Raw genomic sequence first — 23549 nt, forward strand, 5'->3', positions numbered from 1 at the left:
CTAGTACTGCTCCAGTACTGTGCCTGCCTGCTGCCATGCTCCCCACCATGATGGTCAAGGACTCTATCCAACTGGAGCTGTAAGCCCCAATAAACTCTTTTCCCTATAAGTTGACTTGGTCATGGTGCCCATCACAGCAATAGAAAGGTAACTAAGAGAGTGATGTTGAGAATCTTCTTATGTGTGTGATCATGTGCAAACCTTCTTAGCTGAAATGTTAAATCAAGTCATTTGTCAATTCATCATTAAACTTTAGCTGCTGTTTTACATACTCTGGCTCAAACTCTTTATCAGAATAATGGTTGGCAAATACTGTCCCCTGTTGTATACTTTACTCTTTTTTTACTTTGTTGACTGTACTCCTTGTCAGACAGGCTTTCTCATTCAATTTGTCTGCCTTTTGCTTTTATTACCTGTGACTTTGAATTGTTTTATTTTAAAGAAGTTAAAAACAGTCTATATGGCAGGAGAGATGGTTCATGGTTAAGAACACTGTCTGTCCTTGCAGTGGACCCAGGTTAGATTCCTGATGGCTCACAATTGTCTGTAACTCTAATTCCAGGGCACCTGATGACCTCTTCTCTTCTCTGTGGATATTGTAGACACAAGGTCCACAGACAGACATGCAGGCAAAAAACACCCATACACATAAAATAAGCTATTCATACATAAATTTTAAAGTTAAAAATGGTGTAGTTGAAAGATGGTAAGCAAGATTCCCCCCAACCAGGGTGGCAAGAGGAGTTGAGATACAGCCTGAATCCAGATCTCTGAAGAGAGAGAGAACTGAGGCAGGAGGGGTAAACATGGGCAATGGCATGCGTGGACTGTGAAGATCTCATGCCTGATATGTGTCTTATCCTTGCTTTGGGTCACCACTATCCTAAAACGGAGTAAGAGCATCCAGAGACTTCTTACACTTTACCAGACTCCATCCTAATTTGCCTTAGAGACCGCTGAGCAGGGACTCTGGAACTCTTGACTTCGAGCATCCAATTCAGGTACTAACTCATCTTCAACGATCTCTGTTCCTTTTCAGGAGGTTTTGGGATGGGAAGCAAATCGGCTGCCACCAGCCCAACAGGCTCAACACACGGCACCCCTACCCATCAGAGCAAGCCCCAGACTCTGGATCCCTTCGCTGACTTGGGGACACTAGGTATATATACACTCATGAGGTTACGATGTGAATAATACTCGATGCTAATGTCAACTGTGGCAGGAACAGAAGCACAGCTCCACACTGTTCCTATAGCAACGTAAGAATTCCATTAATCTTTCTGGGATCTCAAGTAAAACTGGAGCCTTGGCCTCAATTCAAAGCAAAGTTGGAGTCAAAAACCCTAGTTTTATGAGAAAGAGAGGAACTGGGGAAGAAATTGAGACAGGGTTGAGTGCATAGGTGCGGGCTTCTCAAAGTAGAGCCATGTATAAGTATCTTAATGTTAGCCATATAGACTGTTTTGCATTCTTTTCAAGTAACACCTCAAAGAGTTGCTTTCTCTGCCTCTTTTAAATTAATGAGGTTAGAGTAGCTCCAGAGGTGCCTTGGATGGGATTATAATTAAAATAAAACCACCACCAGCACCACAACAACAACAACAACAACAAAAAAAAAAAAAAACCCCAGAGCCACTAGGGTTACACAAGGGGTTCAGATCATAGACTTTTACTGTAAAGTGGGTTTCAGGTGAGACTCATAGAAAAGTAAATGTTTACCACTGGGAAGAGAGAAAGGCTTTGCACAAATATTTACTACATTAAAATTCTTTTTTCTCAGCCAAGAACAAGCCAAATACGAAACAAATGGAAACAAATGGTTAAGGTTGGAACAGAAATGAGTGAAATAGAAATGAACAAATAATACAAAAAAACAGAACAGTGAAGAGACAAGTAAATAAGATGGGCGAATCCTTCACAAAACTAAAAAAAGAGAAGATGCACATTAATAAAATTGGAAGGGAAAAAGGAGAAATTACAATTAGTAGCAGTGAAATTCATAAAATACAAGAACATACTTTAAAAATTAATATTCCACTAAATTGGGAAACCTAAAAGAAACGGTTGCATTTCTAGATGATTTGACCTAGCTAAGTTAAAGATGGGAAGCAATTCAAGCAGCTCTGTAATAAGCAAGGAAGCAGTGATCTTAAAAACAAAATAAAACAAACAAACAAACAAAACAAAACTACAACTGAAAATCACCAGGCCCACATATATTCACGGATGATTATACCAGGGCATTACAAAGTAGTAGTACCAGCCCTATTCAAAGTATTCCGTAAAATTAAATGAAAGGTACACATACACACTTTTTTATGAAGCCAGTTTTATCCTGCTACCGAAACCAGGTAAAGATACAACAATAAAATTTCCCTGATAGAGTTACACAAAAGCTCTCGGTAAAATACTTGGAAACTGAGTTCACATAAAAATGATCACTCACCATGATCAACTTAGCTTCATTCTGGAAGCGCAAGGATGGTTCGACATATGCAAGTCATCAAATGTAATGCATCATAGAAATGGACTCAGTACAGAACTCTTGACAGAAGCAAACATCCGTCAATGACAGCTTTTGAAAAGCTAAGAATGGAGGGGACATAGCTTAGCGTCGTAAAAGCAACGTGTGGCAAACACAGAGCCAGTGGTAAATGAAGCATCACTCAAAACATTCCTCCTAAGATCAAAAATAAGACAAAGACGTCCACTTTCTCCACTCTTATTCAATGTAGTGATTGAAGTCTCAGCCAGTGTGATAAGATAGGAAGATTAATTAAAATATAAGTAAGAGAGGGAAGAGTCAAAAGCATCCTTATGTGTTGTTACATGGTTCAATATACTAGAGACCAAAAAGACTCCACCAGAAGACTCTTGAAGCTGATAAATGCTTTCAGCAAAATATCAGGACTAAAAACAAAACAAAACAAAACCCAAAAACAAAAAACTTAGAAGGCCCGTATCCATCCTGAATACTAATAATATTTATGCTAAGAAAGGTAACAAATACTCTTCACAGTAGCCTCAAAAGCAACAACAGAACATCACAAAACTTTTGGAATAAACTAACCAAGAAAATGAAAGATCTCCATAATGGAAACCTTAAAATACTTATGAAAGAAACTGAGGCAGACACTGAAAGAAGGAAAGCTCCCCTGGCTGTGCCCATGGCCTGGATGGAAGAATTAATGTGATGAAAATGGCCATCCTGAGTTCTCTACAACCAAATCCCGTGGGAGGGAGAGCTAAACCTACAGAGAGGCAGACACGCCTGGGAAACCAGAAGAGACTGCACTCTGCACACATCTCTGACGCCAGAGGAAAACACCAAACGCCATATGGAACCCTGGTGCACAGAGGCTCCCGGAAACGGCAGCGCAGATCTTCCTGGTTGCTGCCGCCGCGAAGAGCTCGTAGGCAGCACCCCACGAGCAAACTTGAGCCTCGGGACCACAGGTTAAGACCAACTTTTCTGCTGCAAGTGACCTGCCTGGTGAACACCAGACACAGGCCCACAGGAACAGCTGAAGGCCTGTAGATAGGAAAAACTACACGCCCAAAAGCAGAACACTCTGTCCCCATAACTGGCTGAAAGAAAACAGGAAAACAGGTCTACAGCACTCCTGACACACAGGCTTATAGGACAGTCTAGCCACTGTCAGAAATAGCAGAACAAAGTAACACTAGAGATAATCTGATGGAGAGAGGCAAGCGCAGGAACCCAAGCAACAGAAACCAAGACTACATGGCATCATTGGAGCCCAATTCTCCCACCAAAGCAAACACGGAATATCCAAACACACCAGAAAAGCAAGATCTAGTTTCAAAATCATATTTGATCATGATGCTGGAGGACTTCACGAAAGACGTAAAGAACTCCCTTAGAGAACAAGTAGAAGCCTACAGAGAGGAATCACAAAAATCCCTGAAAGAATTCCAGGAAATCATAAACAAGTAGAAGCCCATAGAGAGGAGACACAAAAATCCCTGAAAGAATTCCAGGAAAACACAATCAAACAGTTGAAGGAATTAAAAATGGAAATAGAAGCAATCAAGAAAGAACACATGGAAACAACCCTGGATATAGAAAACCAAAAGAAGAGACAAGGAGCTGTAGATACGAGCTTCACCAACAGAATACAAGAGATGGAAGAGAGAATCTCAGGAGCAAAAGATTCCAGAGAAATCATTGACTCAACTGTCAAAGATAATGTAAAGCAGAAAAAGCTACTGGTCCAAAACATACAGGAAATCCAGGACTCAATGAGAAGATCAAACCTAAGGATAATAGGTATAGAAGAGAGTGAAGACTCCCAGCTCAAAGGACCAGTAAATATCTTCAACAAAATCATAGAAGAAAACTTCCCTAACCTAAAAAAAGAGATACCCATAGGCATACAAGAAGCCTACAGAACTCCAAATAGATTGGACCAGAAAAGAAACACCTCACGTCACATAATAGTCAAAACGCCAAACACACAAAATAAAGAAAGAATATTAAAAGCAGTAAGGGAAAAAGGTCAAGTAACATATAAAGGCAGACCTATCAGAATCACACCAGACTTTTCGCCAGAAACTATGAAAGCCAGAAGATCCTGGACAGATGTCATACAGACCCTAAGAGAACACAAATGCCAGCCCAGGTTACTACAGTAAACTGCAAAACTCTCAATTAACGTAGATGGAGAAACCAAAATATTCCATGACAAAACCAAATTTACACAATATCTTTCTACAAATCCAGCACTACAAAGGATAATAAATGGTAAAGCCCAACATAAGGAGGCAAGCTATACCCTAGAAGAAGCAGGAAACTAATCGTCTTGGCAACAAAATAAAGAGAAGAAAAGCACACAAACATAACCTCACATCCAAATATGAATATAACAGGAAGCAATAATCACTATTCCTTAATATCTCTCAACATCAGTGGCCTCAACTCCCCAATAAAAAGACATAGATTAACAAACTGGATACGCAACGAGGACCCTGCATTCTGCTGCCTACAGGAAACACACCTCAGAGACAAAGACAGACACTACCTCAGAGTGAAAGGCTGGAAAACAACTTTCCAAGCAAATGGTCAGAAGAAGCAAGCTGGAGTAGCCATTCTAATATCAAATAAAATCAATTTTCAATTAAAAGTCATCAAAAAAGACAAGGAAGGACACTTCATATTCATCAAAGGAAAAATCCACCAAGATGAACTCTCAATCCTAAATATCTATACCCCAAATACAAGGGCACCTACATACGTAAAAGAAACCTTACTAAAGCTCAAAACACACACTGCACCTCACACAATAATAGGAGGAGACTTCAACACCCCATTCTCATCAATGGACAGATCATGGAAACAGAAATTAAACAGAGACGTAGACAGACTAAGAGAAGTCATGAGCCAAATGGACTTAACAGATATTTATAGAACATTCTACCCTAAAGCAAAAGGATATACCTTCTTCTCAGCTCCTCATGGTACTTTCTCCAAAATTGACCATATAATTGGTCAAAAAACGGGCCTCAACAGGTACAGAAAGATAGAAATAATCCCATGCGTGCTATCGGACCACCACGGTCTAAAACAGGTCTTCAATAACAATAAGGGAAGAATGCCCACATATACGTGGAAATTGAACAATGCTCTACTCAATGATAACCTGGTCAAGGAAGAAATAAAGAAAGAAATTAAAGACTTTTTAGAATTTAATGAAAATGAAGGTACAACATACCCAAACTTATGGGACACAATGAAAGCTGTGCTAAGAGGAAAACTCATAGCGCTGAGTGCCTGCAGAAAGAAACAGGAAAGAGCATATGTCAGCAGCTTGACAGCACACCTAAAATCTCTAGAACAAAAAGAAGCAAATACACCCAGGAGGAGTAGAAGGCAGGAAATAATCAAACTCAGAGCTGAAATCAACCAAGTAGAAACAAAAAGGACCGTAGAAAGAATCAACAGAACCAAAAGTTGGTTCTTTGAGAAAATCAACAAGATAGATAAACCCTTAGCCAGACTAATGAGAGGACACAGAGAGTGTATCCAAATTAACAAAATCAGAAATGAAAAGGGAGACATAACTACAGATTCAGAGGAAATTCAAAAAATCATCAGATCTTAATATAAAAGCCTATATTCAACAAAACTTGAATATCTGCAGGAAATGGACAATTTCCTAGATAGATACCAGGCACCGAAGTTAAATCAGGAACAGATAAACCAGTTAAACAACCCCATAACTCCTAAGGAAATAGAAGCAGTCATTAAAAGTCTCCCAACCAAAAAGAGCCCAGGTCCAGACGGGTTTAGTGCAGAATCCTATCAGACCTTCATAGAAGACCTCATACCAATATTATCCAAACTATTCCACAAAATTGAAACAGATGGATCACTACCGAATTCCTTCTATGAAGCCACAATTACTCTTATACCTAAACCACACAAAGACCCAACAGAGAAAGAGAACTTCAGACCAATTTCCCTTATGAATATCGATGCAAAAATACTCAATAAAATTCTGGCAAACCGAATCCAAGAGCACATCAAAACAATCATCCACCATGATCAAGTAGGCTTCATCCCAGACATGCAGGGATGGGTTAATATACGGAAAACCATCAACGTGATCCATTATATAAACAAACTGAAAGAACAAAACCACATGATCATTTCATTAGATGCTGAGAAAGCATTTGACAAAATTCAACACCCCTTCATGATAAAAGTCCTGGAAAGAATAGGAATTCAAGGCCCATATCTAAACATAGTAAAAGCCATATACAGCAAACCAGTTGCTAACATTAAACTAAATGGAGAGAAACTTGAAGCAATCCCACTAAAATCAGGGACTAGACAAGGCTGCCCACTCTCTCCCTACTTATTCAATATAGTTCTTGAATTTCTAGCCAGAGCAATAAGACAACAAAAGGAGGTCAAGGGGATACAGATCGGAAAAGAAGAAGTCAAAATATCACTATTTGCAGATGATATGATAGCATATTTAAGTGATCCCAAAAGTTCCACCAGAGAACTACTAAAGCTGATAGACAACTTCAGCAAAGTGGCTGGGTATAAAATTAACTCAAATAAATCAGTAGCCTTCCTCTACACAAAAGAGAAACAAGCCGAGAAAGAAATTAGGGAAACGACACCCTTCATAATAGACCCAAATAATATAAAGTACCTCGGTGTGACTTTAACCAAGCAAATAAAAGATTTGTACAATAAGAACTTCAAGACTCTGAAGAAAGAAATTGAAGAAGTCCTCAGAAGATGGAAAGATCTCCCATGCTCATGGATTGGCAGGATTAATATAGTAAAAATGGCCATTCTACCAAAAGCGATCTACAGATTCAATGCAATCCCCATCAAAATACCAATCCAATTCTTCAAAGAGTTAGACAGAACAATTTGCAAATTCATCTGGAATAACAAAAAACCCAGGATAGCTAAAACTATCCTCAACAATAAAAGGACTTCAGGGGGAATCACTATCCCTGAACTCAAGCAGTATTACAGAGCAATAGTGATAAAAACTGCATGGTATTGGTACAGAGACAGACAGATAGACCAATGGAACAGAATTGAAGACCCAGAAATGAACCCACACACCTATGGGCACTTGATTTTTGACAAAGGAGCCAAAACCATCAAGTGGAAAAAAGATAGCATTTTCAGCAAATGGTGCTGGTTCAACTGGAGGTCAACATGTAGAAGAATGCAGATCGATCCATGCTTATCACCCTGTACAAGGCTTAAGTCCAAGTGGATCAAGGACCTCCACATCAAACCAGACACACTCAAACTAATAGAAGAAAAACTAGGGAAGCATCTGGAACACATGGGCACTGGAAAAAATTTCCTGAACAAAACACCAATGGCTTATGCTCTAAGATCAAGAATCGACAAATGGGATCTCATAAAACTGCAAAGCTTCTGTAAGGCAAAGGACACTGTGGTTAGGACAAATCGGCAACCAACAGATTGGGAAAAGATCTTTACCAATCCTACAACAGATAGAGGCCTTATATCCAAAATATACAAAGAGCTCAAGAAGTTAGACCGCAGGGAGACAAATAACCCTATAAAAAATGGGGTTCAGAGCTAAACAAAGAATTCACAGCTGAGGAATGCCAAATGGCTGAGAAACACCTAAAGAAATGTTCAACATCTTTAGTCATAAGGGAAATGCAAATCAAAACAACCCCGAGATTTCACCTCACATCAGTGAGAATGGCTAAGATCAAAAACTCAGGTGACAGCAGATGCTGGCGAGGATGTGGAGAAAGAGGAACACTCCTCCATTGTTGGTGGGATTGCAGACTGGTACAACCATTCTGGAAAACAGTCTGGAGATTCCTCAGAAAATTGGACATTGAACTGCCTGAGGATCCAGCTATACCTCTCTTCGGCATATACCCAAAAGATGCCCCAACATATAAAAAAGACACGTGTTCCACTATGTTCATCGCAGCCTTATTTATAATAGCCAGAAGCTGGAAAGAACCCAGATGCCCTTCAACAGAGGAATGGATACAGAAAATGTGGTACATCTACACAATGGAATATTACTCAGCTATCAAAAACAATGACTTTATGAAATTCGTAGGCAAATGGTTGGAACTGGAAAATATCATCCTGAGTGAGGTAACCCAATCACAGAAAAACACACATGGTATGCACTCATTGATAAGTGGCTATTAGCCCAAATGCTTGAATTACCCTAGATGCCTAGAACAAATGAAACTCAAGACGGATGATCAAAATGTGAATGCTTCACTCCTTCTTTAAAAAGGGAACAAGAATACCCTTGGCAGGGAATAGAGAGGCAAAGATTAAAACAGACACAGAAGGAACACCCATTCAGAGCCTGCCCCACATGTGGCCCATGCATATACAGCCATCCAGTTAAACAAGATGGATGAAGCAAAGAAGTGCAGGCCGACAGGAGCCGGATGTAGATCTCTCCTGAGAGACACAGCCAGAATACAGCAAACACAGATGTGTATGCCAGCAGCAAACCACTGAATTGAGAATAGGACCCCTGTTGAAGGAATCAGAGAAAGAACTGGAAGAGCTTGAAGGGGCTCGAGACCCCATATGTACAACAATGCCAAGCAACCAGAGCTTCCAGGGACTAAGCCACTACCTAAAGACTATACATGGACTGACCCTGGACTCTGACCCCATAGGTAGCAATGAATATCCTAGTAAGAGCACCAGTGGAAGGGGAAGCCCTGGGTCCTGCTAAGACTGAACCCCCAGTGAACTAGTCTATGGGGGGAGGGCGGCAATGGGGGGAGGGTTGGGAGGGGAACACCCATGAGGAAGGGGAGGGGGGAGGGGGATGTTTGCCCGGAAACCGGGAAAGGGAATAACACTCGAAATGTATATACGAAATACTCAAGTTAATAAAAAAAGAAAAAAAAGAATAAAAGAAAATGGCCATCCTATGGTGAAAAAGCAACCTACAGACTCAATGCAACCCCAATCAAAATTCTCTTCCAGCACCGAAGAAATGGCTCAGTGGTTAAGAGCACTGGCTGCTCTTCCAGAGGACCCAGGTTCAATTCCCAGCACCCACCTGGCCACTCACACTCATCTCTAACTCCAGTTCCAGAGAATCAGACACCCTAACACAGACCCAAAAAATACCAATGATCCTAAAACAAAATAAATCATATTTATATAATTCTAATCTGTATATAAATTCTAATGGTACTCTTCACAGAAACAGAAAAAAAACTTTATGTCCACATGGAGGCACAAAGGAACACAGCCAGTGAAATCCTGGGCAAAATCAATGCTGCTGGAAATACCACCACCCAATTTCAAGTTATGCTGCACAGCTAGAGTGATTGAAATAGTGTAGCGTGTGGATACAGAGCCAGACTGCGGTTAGTGAACTCGAGCACCTAGATATAACCTAGAGCTCTGCCTACATATGTGCATTTTGTTTGTTTGTTTGTCTGTTTGGTAAAGATGACAAAAATATACATTGTAGAAAGATAGCATTTTAAACAAATGGCACTAAGAAAACTGGATGTCTACATGTACTAGAAGGAAAACAAATTCCTATATTTCACTTCCCACAAAAAACAACTCCAAGTGGATCAAAGACCTCACAGAAGTCCTGAAACTCTGAAAGCATTAGAGGAAAAAGGAGAGAAAATGTCTTGGCACAATATCTACGTAGGTAAAGCCTTTCTTAAGAGGACTGCAGTTGTTTGGGAAATATTACCCAACAAATAGGACCTTATAAGATTAAAAATCTTCTGTACAGCAAGGGGACAGTTAATAAATGAAGATATAGCCTACAGAATAGGAGAAAATTCTTTGCTCCTTTCTATCAGAGTATTAATATCTAGAATATACAAACAACTAAAAAAACTAAACAAAAATAAAAACAAACTCAAATTGGGTGGTCACCTTTAATCCTAACCCTTGGAAGGATGAGACAGTCAGATCTCCTAGTTCAAGACCAGCCTGGTGTAGAAGAGCTAATTCCAGGGTAGCCAGGGCTATATAGAGAAACCTTTTTTTTCTAAAACCCATCAATAATCAATCGATCAATCAATCAATCAATCAATCAGCTCAGTAAATGAATTGATGAAACTAACAGTTTTCAAAGGATAAAGTAAAATTACTCTCTCCCCTCCCTCCTTCTCTCTCTCTGTTCCTCTCTTCCTCCCTCCATCCCTTTTCTCCCCTTTTTTTCTTCTTTTTCTTTCTTACCCATCTGTCTATCTACCTATCCTATCATTCATCTGTCTGTCTGTCTGTCTCCACCCATTTATTTTCTGTTTATCTGCCCAACATTTATGTCGCTTATCTCAGGACAGACAAGCTGCCTTCCTTTTGGTTCAGCTGATTATCAACCGCTTCTGGTGTTATTTACTCTGCTGTTCCTCCAGTCCTTGCTCTGTTTTGCGACTGCTCCTTTGCCTTTTATGTCTTTTTCACTCAACTCTATTGAGTGAAAGGAAGAGGCATCCTCTTTGGTGGACAGACAGTAGGATTGTCTGCCATTTCCCAAGCTTCTTACACTCCAGTTCTAGGTGTCTTCGTTTTTAAAGGTGTCAGTAGTCATTTTTATGGGAAGCAAAATTTAGAAGCCAAGATCTGCATACTAAGTATGATTATTGGAGTGTTATTTCTCTTCCTTCTGGGAGCCAGAGGGTATGTGTGTTTGGTGTGAGTGTGTGTGTGTGTGTGTGTGTGTGTGTGTGTGTGTGTGTGTGTGTACAGCTAATCTGACTCCCAGTTTCTTCTCTGCCTTTTACTCCACATTTGAGTCTTCCACTTCCTCAGGTTGCAGTTTATAATCAGACAGCACCAATAGTTTCAGAGTAGCTAAACCTGTATCATCGCAAACAAGGAGCCTGCATGTGCAGTTTGGAAATGTAGTAATTCTCACAGCCTCCTTCTCAGAATCTGGCTTCTTATACTTCTCTACTTTTTAAGGTATACAACTTAATAATTTTAAATGATTTTCCCACTAAGGCCACAGGGTGAACAGACTCATCAGTGGCAGATATAAGTGGAAATTTCTATTCATTAAACAATCTAACAGTAACTCAGAAAAGAAACAATGACAGAGGCCTCCTTAAGATCATTTGATTAAACCAGTTCTAACACAAACATCAATGTCCAACCACTCCCTAGATATTCAGAAGTAACTGGCCTAGATGTGAGGATGGAGTTTTCTGTGATCCAGGTAATCCCTTATGCTTCCAAAGGGACTAACGATTGGAGAAGTTTACCTAGAATCTGAAGTCGCATAAGCCAGGGTCCAAAGATAGGAGAGGTGGACCACGGTGGTTTCTAAGTTGAAGTCAGTGATATGGTTAGGATATGGGTAGAGAAAGGAGTCCAGTCAGAGGAGAGGGGATGTCTAAAATGGCTGCTAGTGGGAAGAGCTGTGGTCTGTGGGGATGGGCTGGGAGAAGTGGACTTGAAAAGGTAAGGCTGATTCAAGGAGGACTTCAGAATTGCTTTCCTGAAATCTGTGTGCTGATTCAGGAAGCAGTTCACTTTGTCCTTTAGGAAAATCTAATTTAGTAAAAGTGGAAACCAGTTACTATTTAATAGAGGAAATGAATTGAAATTGTTGTCAGGTCAGAAGGAAAAAGGACCAGGAAGTGTTAAGCCTTCTCAGACTTGCTAGGAGATCTCAGAGAAAGACGACCTCCATTTTGAACCAGTAAGCTTTGGTTTCCTCATTTGATTGGTCTTTGTGATTATGTGTACTCTGCTAAGCATTCTGGATGGAATAATGAGCGAAGTCAGATGACATTCCTTCCCAGGGGAGCTTACACTATGGTAGGAGGGAGAAATGTTAATCAAATATAAATACCCACTGTGTAGGTGCTAGGTTAGGCAAGACATTGAATGAGAAGTTCCCTAGATAATCCTGACGCACAGTCAAGGTGGAAAGCCAAGGCTTCTTCAGCTTGTGGGACGGTGGCTGAGACCTAGGTCTAGCAGCTGTGCTACTTTTTAGCCAGTTCACCACTTCGATGGCATCTCTGCATGTAGAATCGTTTCATGTGAGTATGACATATTCTGGGAAGTTAGACATTACAAAGTCATACAGTATTCACAGGTCCCATGTGAGCCATGTTAGCACCCACTGTTTCATTGCTGGGTCTGCAGCCTAGCATGTAGAAGATGCTCAGAGTGGTTCCTAAATGAACATGCAATTGATGGGAGCCATTGGAAATCTGGAAGGTGCCATTAGTTCATGAGGTTTTTGTCCTATAAATAGGAGATGAATCAAATATTAAAATGATGAGCAGATATATTTAGAACAAAGTAAGTATCCTTAAAATATAAAATGAAACCACAGTACAGGGTGAACACCCAGACTTAAAACATATATTGATGTGCTAGGGACAAGAGGGTCTAGGGGGATATAGATATATTTTGTCAGTAAGCAGCATATGCTAGTGTTGCCTCTATTCCAAAACACTCTTGGGTAAGGAGAATCACCAATGTGAGGCCAGCCTGGCATACATGGGGAGTTTTAGACCGTAGGGTTACATGGTAAGACCTTGCCTCAAAAACAGGGGTTGGTGATGGAAAATGAGAGGGGCAACAATAGACTCCAGTGCCAGCCTGCCATTGCTATTTTCTATGACCAAATGCTTATTAAGTCTTTACAATGTGTCAAACACGTAGTTAACATTGTTTTGTGGTGTGTAGTGTACCTCAGTTCGCTTAATTTAGGGGCTGTGAAACACTTCCTGCAATGGCTATGTGTTTATAGTAAGACATAGTCATTTCATAGTTAAGAACGTTGAAGCTCACAGAAATGAAAAAAGTCATTAAGCTTTAGAAAGATGCCTTGTTTGTGTAGAATCCAAGTGCCCCATATAGTGCCTGGCACATGGCAGGCACCTCAACACCTGCTGGTGAATCCCTTGGGACACATGCCTCAGAGAGCAAACGGCACATGTGTGCTTGCACTGAACTCAAACAGGTTGATTCCAGATTCAGTAGCCATAGTACAACACTCATGTGTGAAAGGGAAGGGGGGGGTCTCAGGGCCCAAATGAAAGGACATAAGCTTTGGAAGAAAGTCATAGGAAGGGGTGTCTTTTAGTAGAAGCTCAGAGCTTTGGTAGGAGCTTGAGATTCTGGCTGTAGAGGCGCAGAGATGAGATGCTCCTGGCCAGGGCATCTCTGTTAACCAATGGTGTGATTGCAGTCTGTTGGTGAACTTCAGCTTTGATTCCCTCCCCTTTAAATTGACCCAGTGATGCTATTCGCTTACACCTAACACACCGTGAGGAGCTACAGAAGTGTTAGGTGTTTTATCATCATCATCATCATCCTCCTCCTCGTCCTCCTCCTCGTCCTCATCATCTTGACTGTTGAAGGGTCTTTGAAGACCATTGTGTTTCAGCCTCTCAATTTGCCTCCCCGGTACTAGCCCTCCGGTAGTGGAATGTGGCAGTGTAAAACTGAAACCTATTTGTGAAATTTAGAAACATCTGTAATACTCTTGTGTCCTAGCCAGGATTTTTCTCATAGCAAATGATAAATAATCCTAACAGTTGACATGTAAGCCGAACCTTAATGAGTCACTTGTTTTCTTCCCTACTTGCCACTTGGTGGTTTTAACTCTAGTAGAGAAATAAAACTTGCTTAGGAGGGGGCAGTCTGGGCAGGGTAGCACAGTATGGTCTTTTGGCTTGGTCTCAAAAGTCTAGATTCAATTATTTTGCCATAGGCTGGCTGTGTGATATAGAAAAAAAAAGAAATCCACTCTGAATTGCTCTTCTGAAGAAAAGAATGGGGCAAGGGTACTACCTGAAGTATCCGTGGGGTGCCTGAGGAAATGACAGATAGGCAGATACGCCTGTGATTTCTCTACCTGTTCAGAAGGTTAAATCTTTTACCACCCAAAGCAGTTTCCACTAAAATCACTGTAAGCAATGCCTTGTGACGTGAGTTCGAAGCCACTCTCAATCGTCCTACTGCCTCTCTCCCTTTTCCTCCATAGGCAGCTCTTCATTTGCCAGCAAACCCACCACACCAACTGGATTGGGTGGAGGATTTCCACCTCTCAGCTCACCACAGAAAGCGTCCCCACAGCCCATGGGTGGAGGGTGGCAGCAGCCAGCCGGCTACAACTGGCAGCAGGCACAGCCTAAGCCACAGTCTAGTATGCCTCACTCCTCCCCTCAGAACCGACCCAATTACAACGTGAGCTTCTCAGCTATGCCTGCAGGGCAGAGCGACCGTGGAAAAGGATCTACTAACTTAGGTAAGGATGATGACACGAGTCTGGTATAGGATGACCTGCCTGTATTGTTGTTCTGCTTGGGGATGTTATGTCTGAAGGAGACCATCTTGAGAGTTGAAGGGACATCAGGAGATCCACACCTCAAGTACTGTGTGGGGTACCTGGACCTATCATGATCCCAAACAGGTATCATGTGACTGCTGGCTCACTTGCCTTTCCTTCTCCATGGTAAGATGGAAGGCATCTGTTCCCCTGGAACTGGAGTTATAGATGGCTAGGAACCATGGTGTAGGTGCTGGGGATGGAGCCCAGGTCCTCTGCAATTGCAGCAAATGCTTAAGAACTGAGCTATCTCTCCAGCCCTGCCAGATTAGACTCTTGGCATTAAGGTAAAAATAATACCTGTTAAAATTGAATCGTCAGACTGTGTCAGATACACTTGGCATCTCAGTGGCTTTGGTGATTCTCCCTGAAGAACATGGATAAAGGGATTCTCCTTCACAGTGGTTAACATGTATTGAGTACTTACTCCATGCAGGCGTATCCAAGATGTCTTCATGTATTATTTTATAGTATCCTCAAAACCAAAGCCTGACTATAGATGAGTAATCTGAGAGGTAGATCTAAAAAGTAATCTCTCAGTTTCTTGAGACTGTGACAGAGCCTGGACCTGAATTCCAGTCATTTGACACCAGAAGCTCTGGCTTTCAGTGTCACTCCCCAGCTGAGCATGACACCAGTGTCTGTTCACAGCACTGCTGTGACAGAAATGCACGTGCTGGAAATGTGTGACGCCATGCTTATCCTTTAGTTCTTGGGGGGCATTCTTTGGGCAATCCTGTTGAGCCATGTGGCATCCATTTCGTTTTTGTTTTGAGAAGATGGTGGGTGAATGTCTTCTTGGAGCACTTAATTTTGGTGTGCACACATGTGACACGGCTTCTTAAGAACAGAGATGGCAAATCATTCCCAACCAGGAAAAAAAACAAACAAACACCTTGGGTTGATTATTGCCAACTGTGTGGACTACTGTGGTTTTGTTCTGTTTTGTTTTCAAATGAACACTGAGATAACCAAGCGTGCTTTTAGCTCATTCTCAAGACAACACTGAGTCATTAACATCACCCTCATCCTCTGGATGGAGAAGCTGAGGTGTAGATGCCTGCAACATCCCCGTGGTCATAGCTGGATTTAGACACATAGAGTTCTTCAAGACCAAGAGAGACTTAGTCCACAACCAGACTTACAGGGGGAGGGCACTAGCATCCACGGAACCCACCAACTGGGTATAGACAGGAAACAGTTAGCAGGAAGGATGTCAGGGATTCGAATCTTGGCTCTTGTCTAATCTCTATTGCTAGTTTGTTGTCCATGAGTACTTCATCTGCAAAGTTGCACTGGTGATGAAATGGACTTTAATGATCTAGACTCCAGTCCTGGCCTTGCCATAGACACACTGTGTGGTTACAGACAGTCCTCTTAGGTCGTCTAGTCTTCCATTTTCCGTGTCTGTTACACAGAGCCTTTTATATTTCCCATGCAGCAAGTACAAAAGGAACAAATGTATGGAAAAATCTATACTCCTGTTCTCCTGTGAAGTGAGAGTTTGACATTCTGTTTAAGAATAAAAATAGTGACGGCTTCCAAATATTATGTTGCAGAAGGAAAACAGAAGGCTGCTGACTTTGAAGATCTGCTTTCCAGTCAAGGCTTCAATGCCCACAAAGACAAAAAGGGGCCTCGAACAATAGCTGAGATGAGAAAGGAGGAAATGGCTAAGGAAATGGATCCTGAGAAACTGAAGGTGAGTGGGCCCCTCGACCATCCTATAGGACAAAGCTTTGTGACAAGTCATTTTGCCCAACCATCTCTGCATTTGTTCCCTTTACACTGGTCACTAGGGACTGAACACTTGATAGGTACAACTTGAGACATGGCCATGGATGCTTGCAGTGTGGCTGTTCACTTGTAGGTAGATGGGCAACACAGAGCAGGGTGCTGCGGCAAATGGTGGTCAGGGAGAACCTTCAAAGCTCCACTCCTAGGGAGATATTTCTACTAGCTAAGCACCTGACAGGTTCCACAGTCTCCCAAACACCACCCACTGATGAACAGGTAATCAAAGCATGAGCTGGTGGAAAAGAATTTAAATCTTAACACCTTCTAAGGGTCCTTACCTCCTAATGCTGTTTACCACCGTGAGTGTTAAAAGTCAACACTGACTCTAGGGTGGAGCGCAGACCACATCATCTATGGAAGGCACTTCATTCTGGTAATCACTGTGTTACAGCGGGTCTCTAAAGCTGTGGTTTGAAGACAGCCATGCTCCTCAATAGCAAACTAGCTTTGGGACGGTTGGTGCATGATGCTTAATTTACCCACCAGATGAACAATGATATTTAACTGTAGTTCAGAAACCTTTAGATTGTAAGTGTCAGTCATTAGAGTCTAGTGAGAACAATTCACCCTTTGTATTTTCTGTCCTCCTTGAGAACTTTCTGCTGTTCTTGGTTGACTGAACCCCAGTTTCAGTTCTCTGTGGATCAAGAGAGAACTATTTCTGTACCCAGGGTTTAATATTCTGGAGACATGAGGCAAGAGATCCACAGAGTTTGAGGAAAGGAAACCTAATGATTGTGAGGATGCTGGCCTCTATCACAGACTCCTTCCACTTTTAAGTAAAGAAGTTCTACATTTTCTTAAAACAATAAAAACATCTGTTTTTGATTCTAAAGTCTGTGGGAGAGTCAGTTTTGGAAAGGGAGAATGATTTATTTTTATTTTTTGTACTTTCAAAGAAAAAAGGAGGTTGGTTAAGAACACTGGCTGCTCTTCCTGAGGTCCTGAGTTCAATTCCAGCAACCACATGGCAGCTTACAACCATCTATAATGTGATGTCCTCTTCTGATATGCAGGTGTATATGCAGATAGGACACTCATATACATAAAACAAACAAATAAATCTTGAAGAAAAATAAAAGAAGTTTGGCACTCAGTGAGTCCAAGTTCCTAAACTGGTAGAGAAGGAGGCAAGTTCTTCACAGGCAAGGCCTAGAGCAGACAGCTGCTTGAAGATTGTCCCGGAGTCAGAGGGTCTCTGAAGATGAGTGGCGTGAGGACATGGATAAGGCACATAAAGATCAGACTGGCACAAGCCTTATGGCATGGCATACAGCTCTGGAACAGTAGCTGAGAGCTTACATCTGATCTACAAGCATGAGGTAGAGAATGAGAGGGTTAACTGGGAATAGCATAGAGTCCCTTCAAAAGACCTTAAAACTCACCCCCACCTTCTCTAACAAAGCCGCCCCTCCTAATCCTTCCCAACCATTTCCACTAACTGGGGACCAAGAACTCAAATATAGGAGGCTATGGGAGTCACTCTCATTCCAACCACCAGCCTTCCATTTAATCAGTCTTTTCTTTATAACACGGAGCTTCTTGGTTTGAATCAGTGATTTAAGGGATCAATTTATTTAACAAATGTTTTGAGCTCTACTCTGTGCCAGGTCTGCTGGGCTCCTGAGATTCGGTGATAAGAAACAGCCCTTTTCCATAAACAGCTCCAAATATTGACAGGGAAAGGTGAACACGCATGCTTAATAACACGTGACACACACGATATGTTTATAGTAGGGTAGGCCATATTTTTTCCCCTTTGTGGTGGGAATCAAACCCAGGGCAGGTAGGTATTCTACCACTGAGTTATAATCTTGGCACAACTTTGGCCTACACGAAAGACTATTTGGTTGCTGGAACAAAGTAGATTGAGGTGTGACCTCATGAAGCTCATGTTAGGAGTGTACAATTAGCTGTAGAAAGGCAGGGAGAAGTGAGCTCAAACCAGAGGTGAACTCTAAAGTGCGTGAACAGCTTTTGAACAACGATGCAGACTAGAAGGGCAAGGGGGAAGGTGGGTGCGTGGTCCAGCTAGAGGGGGCTGCATGCTTAGTTTCATTGAAACAGTATAGCTCTTCAGAGTCCTGGCAGGCAGAACACATTTGAGTGTCTTAACCCTCTTTGTATTTCCTGTTGCAGATCCTGGAGTGGATAGAAGGCAAAGAGAGAAACATCAGAGCCCTGCTTTCCACAATGCACACTGTGCTGTGGGCTGGGGAGACCAAGTGGAAACCTGTGGGCATGGCAGACCTGGTGACGCCAGAGCAAGTGAAGAAGGTGTACAGGAGAGCCGTGCTAGTGGTGCACCCCGACAAGGTGGGTAGGACCTGCCCTGTCATCGATATGCCTGGTCCCTGTTTCAGAGTTGACAAACAGGATAAAAAGGCATGCTTTCAATTTGCGGATTGATTAAGGCATTTATTTGACAAAATTTACTCTGTGGGTTATTTAAATCAGGTATTTAGACACATAGTCACAAGGCATGAGGTTGGCAGGAAGCAGTCAAAGCAACCTTCACAAACAGTGGGGCAAGCATTTTCACCATGGAGACTGAGCACTTCAAAGGAAAAGGCTGTTGTTGTTCCTGTGGAGGGCAGAATCATATCTACCCAGGAGACACTTTAGGGTGCGTTTGGAAAAATATTGGTGAGGAGCAATGTTTAAAATGTCAGCGTGTGTTGCCACTAATGCTCATGGTTTGAATAAATTACGAGAGCACAGAAGAGCTCCACAGATCAGAACTTCAGCTCCCTCCTGGCTGAATTCATTGTAATTTGCAGCAGCAGCTTAGACTGAAGTATACCACCCTGCTCTCATGTGAACCATAACAGACATGAGGCATGAAGTCATGATTGCAGTGCCTTGGGAATGCATGTTTGAAGTCCATGTTTGATTTCCATCCCTCCACACTCCTTATGACTAAATCGGATAATTAATGGGAAACATTAATACATGAACTTTAATCAGTCAAAAGAGAATTAAGAGCCCACAGAAATTGGCAAACTGCCCTATTATGAGTCTCAAAGACCTAAACTTTATAGGAAATAGAAAGGGGGAGTTTTGAAGTACAGTCAACTGGAGACAAGGCTAGCATTAACAAGGAGATGCGTCCTTTGCTGCCAAACAAACCCCCCACATTTCTCCTTATTGCTGGGTTCCTGTTATCCTCTGTGAGTTTGAGGGCAGTGCATAGTAATTAATTTCATGTAGATAGGACGCAAAAAGAAATGTCTTAATGGAAGAACATTTCAATTACCATCCATAATCTCATTGAATCTAATATTAGTTTATTTTGGTCTGCAGTATCTAATTGTGTTTTGTGTTTTCTTTAGGCTACTGGGCAACCCTATGAACAATATGCAAAGATGATCTTCATGGAGCTAAATGATGCCTGGTCCGAATTTGAAAACCAAGGCCAAAAGCCCTTGTATTAATTTGTGAGCTTTTCTATGCTGGCTGCAGTCCTGTGATCATGCTTAGTGTGTACCACGGTTCTGAGATTTTCACAGATGAACCAAAAATTCTAGTAATGTATTTCCAGTACTAAACTGTTAAGTTCCTCGTGAATTCATTTCTCATGATAAGGAATGTGAACATTGGGTTTCTTGAAGTCCGTAGCACCGAGAGGAACACTAGTGAACTGACCTTGCAGAGTCATGAAATCCCAGCCTGCCCTTTGGGGAAGCCTATTCAGCATTTTGCCTGGGGAAATAGGACCGTGGCCACCCAAGGCGGAGGCCTGACATCCATCTCACTGTCTGAGAGTAAGATTTATGAGTGGACATTATGGTAGTTGGATTACATAATGGTTTTAAGGAAATGATTTAGGGATTGTGTATGTGTGGTTTTTGTTTTTAAAGATGTAATTTGAGCAATGGCTTTACACAAACTCCAAGAATATCACCAACCAAGTATTTTTTAATGGAAACTTACTGAAGCCTTTATAGCTTCTTCAGTTTGTGTCTTTTGGTCAAGAGCATTAACAATCATAGAAGTGGCTAAATGGTGGGAGGTGGTTATGCAGAAATCTAGGCATTATCCTTAACTTTTCCTGGATGCACTAAGCCCAAGCACATGATAGCTGAAGAAACCAGGAGCCCTAAGATGTGTTGACTCCAGGTCAGAACTTTGGGGGTACTGGCTCCTTTCCCCTTTAAATTTGCAGTTGATTAAAGAAAAACCTTTAAATGCTACCACCACCATAATTCCAAACCTATTTGAAATCCCCCTTCTAATTGTTGCCACGAGGCTCAGTGCTCTTTCTTTTGCTTAGCCAAGAAAACATTCTTCATGGGTGACAGTTTGTAAAGCAGTTTGGCTCATTCACATTCACACTTTGTGTAGACCTGGAGTTCTGGTGATTGCAAACCAGGGGGGAAATGGAGAAGATAACACTGAGTACTATTTAGAAAGGGTTTGGTTGGGGAGAGAGCTGTGGTGTGCCTTCAGATCCAATTGGATAGCTTGCCAGTTTGAGGAGTCAGAGTCCCACCCACCCAGTGAATCTGGGCCCCCACCCCTGGGATTATTTCCAATGGGTTTGCTGTTGGATGCATGTGAAAACTATGTAAGAATGCAACTTTCCCAGACCGACTGGTTGCAATTTAGTCCAGTGCTCAGAGCTTCCCATTGTGCAAGGGAGGCAGCTGGTACTGCTGGGACTTTGCTAGGTCTCCTGGTGAGCACACGCGCAGCATCTATCTATCCATCCATATATGCATATGAGTATGTCTAGTGTGCACATACACATTCACAAAGCGGGTGGTCAAAAAGATTATCATGCTGATCTTAAAAGGTTCACATTCAATATTGTGAAAAGCTTTCAAAAGTTTGTTTTTCAAAGACAATCATTTTGTTTGTTTGTTTCTGTTTTAATATTCTTGTGACAAACTAAACCGAAAAAGCAGCATGTCAGAAATAATTTTGGTTCCATATAGACCTCTCTTCTCTCTTTTCTTTTAAATTATAAAAGTTCATTATTTATTTTGCCTTTTACTGATAATGTGAAATTCTCAAAAAAAATATTCTCTTTAAAATATGCAGTTGTAAACTCTTCAAAGTAACCATGACAACCTAGGTGTTATTTATTAAGGTATTATACAATGATGTCTGACCCAGTATGTGCTTGTCCTCTTTAAGATTGGAATGTGAGACATGTTGCTGTGACCTGTTTTATTTTTTGTTCTGTTTTGTTTTGTTTTTTTTCTGCCTCATTCCACATTTGTAGATATTGTGTGAACTACAGTATATAATGACAATAATTAAGAGGATATTATGTGGCTGCCACATACATTTTGAGGTGGTAGAACTATATTAGCTTTATATCATGTTCGCATAGGTCATTAATGTTCATGATTTAAATACCATTAAACGTTATGCGATTAGCAATGAGAAAGAACCCCTCCTTAAATCTGGGAGTTTCCCCACCGCTCTTCCCCAGATGCATTATGATTCTGGATGCCTGTCTATCTCAAAACTCTTAACACATGCAGACCAATAAGTTCTGCATTCCTTTTAAATACCAGGTCGTGACAGTTTGTTGTTGGTCAGATTCACTGTCTCATTCATATTTATTGTAATATATTTTTGTTTTGTAAATACGTTAAACAAAACAAAATGTCATTGTTTAAAATATTTGTAATGTATATTAAAAAGATAAAAAATACTTGCAGAAATATACTTCTTGTACTTGTGGGAGTCCGAGGGGCCAGAGAGATTGCACTGTGGTTAAAAGCACACATTACTCTTGCAGAGGACCTCAGCACCCACACTGGGTTGCTCACTGCCTGTGTCTTCAGCTGTAAAGGGATCTGATGCCCTCTTTTGGTTTCCACAGGCATTTGTGCACAACCCTCCTCCATGTATACATGGTTAATGTAAAATAGATCTTAGAAAAGCAAAAAACATCCCAAACCAAACAAATGAGTTATGGAGTACAATGGCAAACTTGAAAGATACTTTCTAACCTGACTTGCTTTTAAGGACCAGTGAGGGGAGAGAATGTGAAAAGTACAGAATCTGACAAGATTCTACCTTTACATTTTCATCTCCCAGTATCACTTATGTCCTGAGACAGACAGACTGACTGACAGACAGACTGACTGACACCACTGGCCATGTCCGGTGAATACTGTGTTGCAAAAGGAATCAGCATAGAAATCCTGTTCTCACTAGAATTTGAGTGTGTTCTCAAGCACATGTTTGTATGCTGAGTCAGAGAGACTAATGTGCAGTTTGGGACTTTACCATTGAACAGAAGTGTTGGATACTTTTAATGCCTGAGGACAGAGAGAACATACGCGCATTTGTAGACACACTGTCACAGAGCATTTTAACCACTACTTTGCTAGTGTGTCTAGAGTAGTGGTTCTCAACCTTCCTAACTCTGGGACTCCTTGATGCAGTTCCTCTTGTTGTAGTGATCCCCCCAACTGTAAAATTATTTAATTGTTACTTTGTAGCTGTAATTTTGCTATTGTAATGAGCTGTGATACAAATGTTGGATATGCTGCACCTGTGGGAGTCACGACCCACAGGTTGAGAACCGATGGTCAGGAGGCTCAAGGCAGTACTAATGTGAGACCACACAACATAAAACTTGAATTCCTGAAGAAGTTATCCCAGTACAAGCCATTTTTCATGATGGAAACACCAGCTCAGAAAATATAGGTTCAAATCAAGAGATTATTATTATTATTATTATTATTATTATTATTATTATTATAATAAAACTAGACCATACAGTTTTTGGAATGGTACTATTTGTTGGTTTGAAACTAAAAGAGTAGCTTTGAATGCTGATTTTTTTCCCTGCTTAATATCTGTTATATTGGCAAATGCTTTAAACTTTGATTCCTGATTTTATCACTTGTAAAATATATTCCTTTCAACTCTTCAGTG

General features: G+C 41.2%; 1 protein-coding gene across 4 annotated transcripts in view; it reads left to right on the plus strand.

Moving 5' to 3' along the window:
- Dnajc6 (DnaJ heat shock protein family (Hsp40) member C6) overlaps window positions 1-22326 on the plus strand; it is a 156560-nt gene extending 134234 nt beyond the window's left edge. For 3 of the 4 annotated variants that reach the window (XM_087549066.1, XM_087549068.1, XM_087549067.1), the window contains exons 16-20: window positions 1040-1159; window positions 14508-14771; window positions 16412-16554; window positions 18789-18965; window positions 19982-22314. In XM_087549066.1, the coding sequence (XP_087405192.1) occupies window positions 1040-1159; window positions 14508-14771; window positions 16412-16554; window positions 18789-18965; window positions 19982-20083 (806 nt within the window). In that variant the 3' untranslated portion in view covers window positions 20084-22314. 4 annotated transcript variants of the gene reach the window in all.
- The last annotated feature ends 1223 nt before the right edge of the window (window positions 22327-23549 follow it).

This window comes from Rattus norvegicus, chromosome 5 (assembly GCF_021556685.1).
Source record: "Rattus norvegicus strain SHRSP/BbbUtx chromosome 5, alternate assembly SHRSP_T2T, whole genome shotgun sequence".
NCBI classification, from domain to species: Eukaryota; Metazoa; Chordata; class Mammalia; order Rodentia; family Muridae; genus Rattus; species Rattus norvegicus.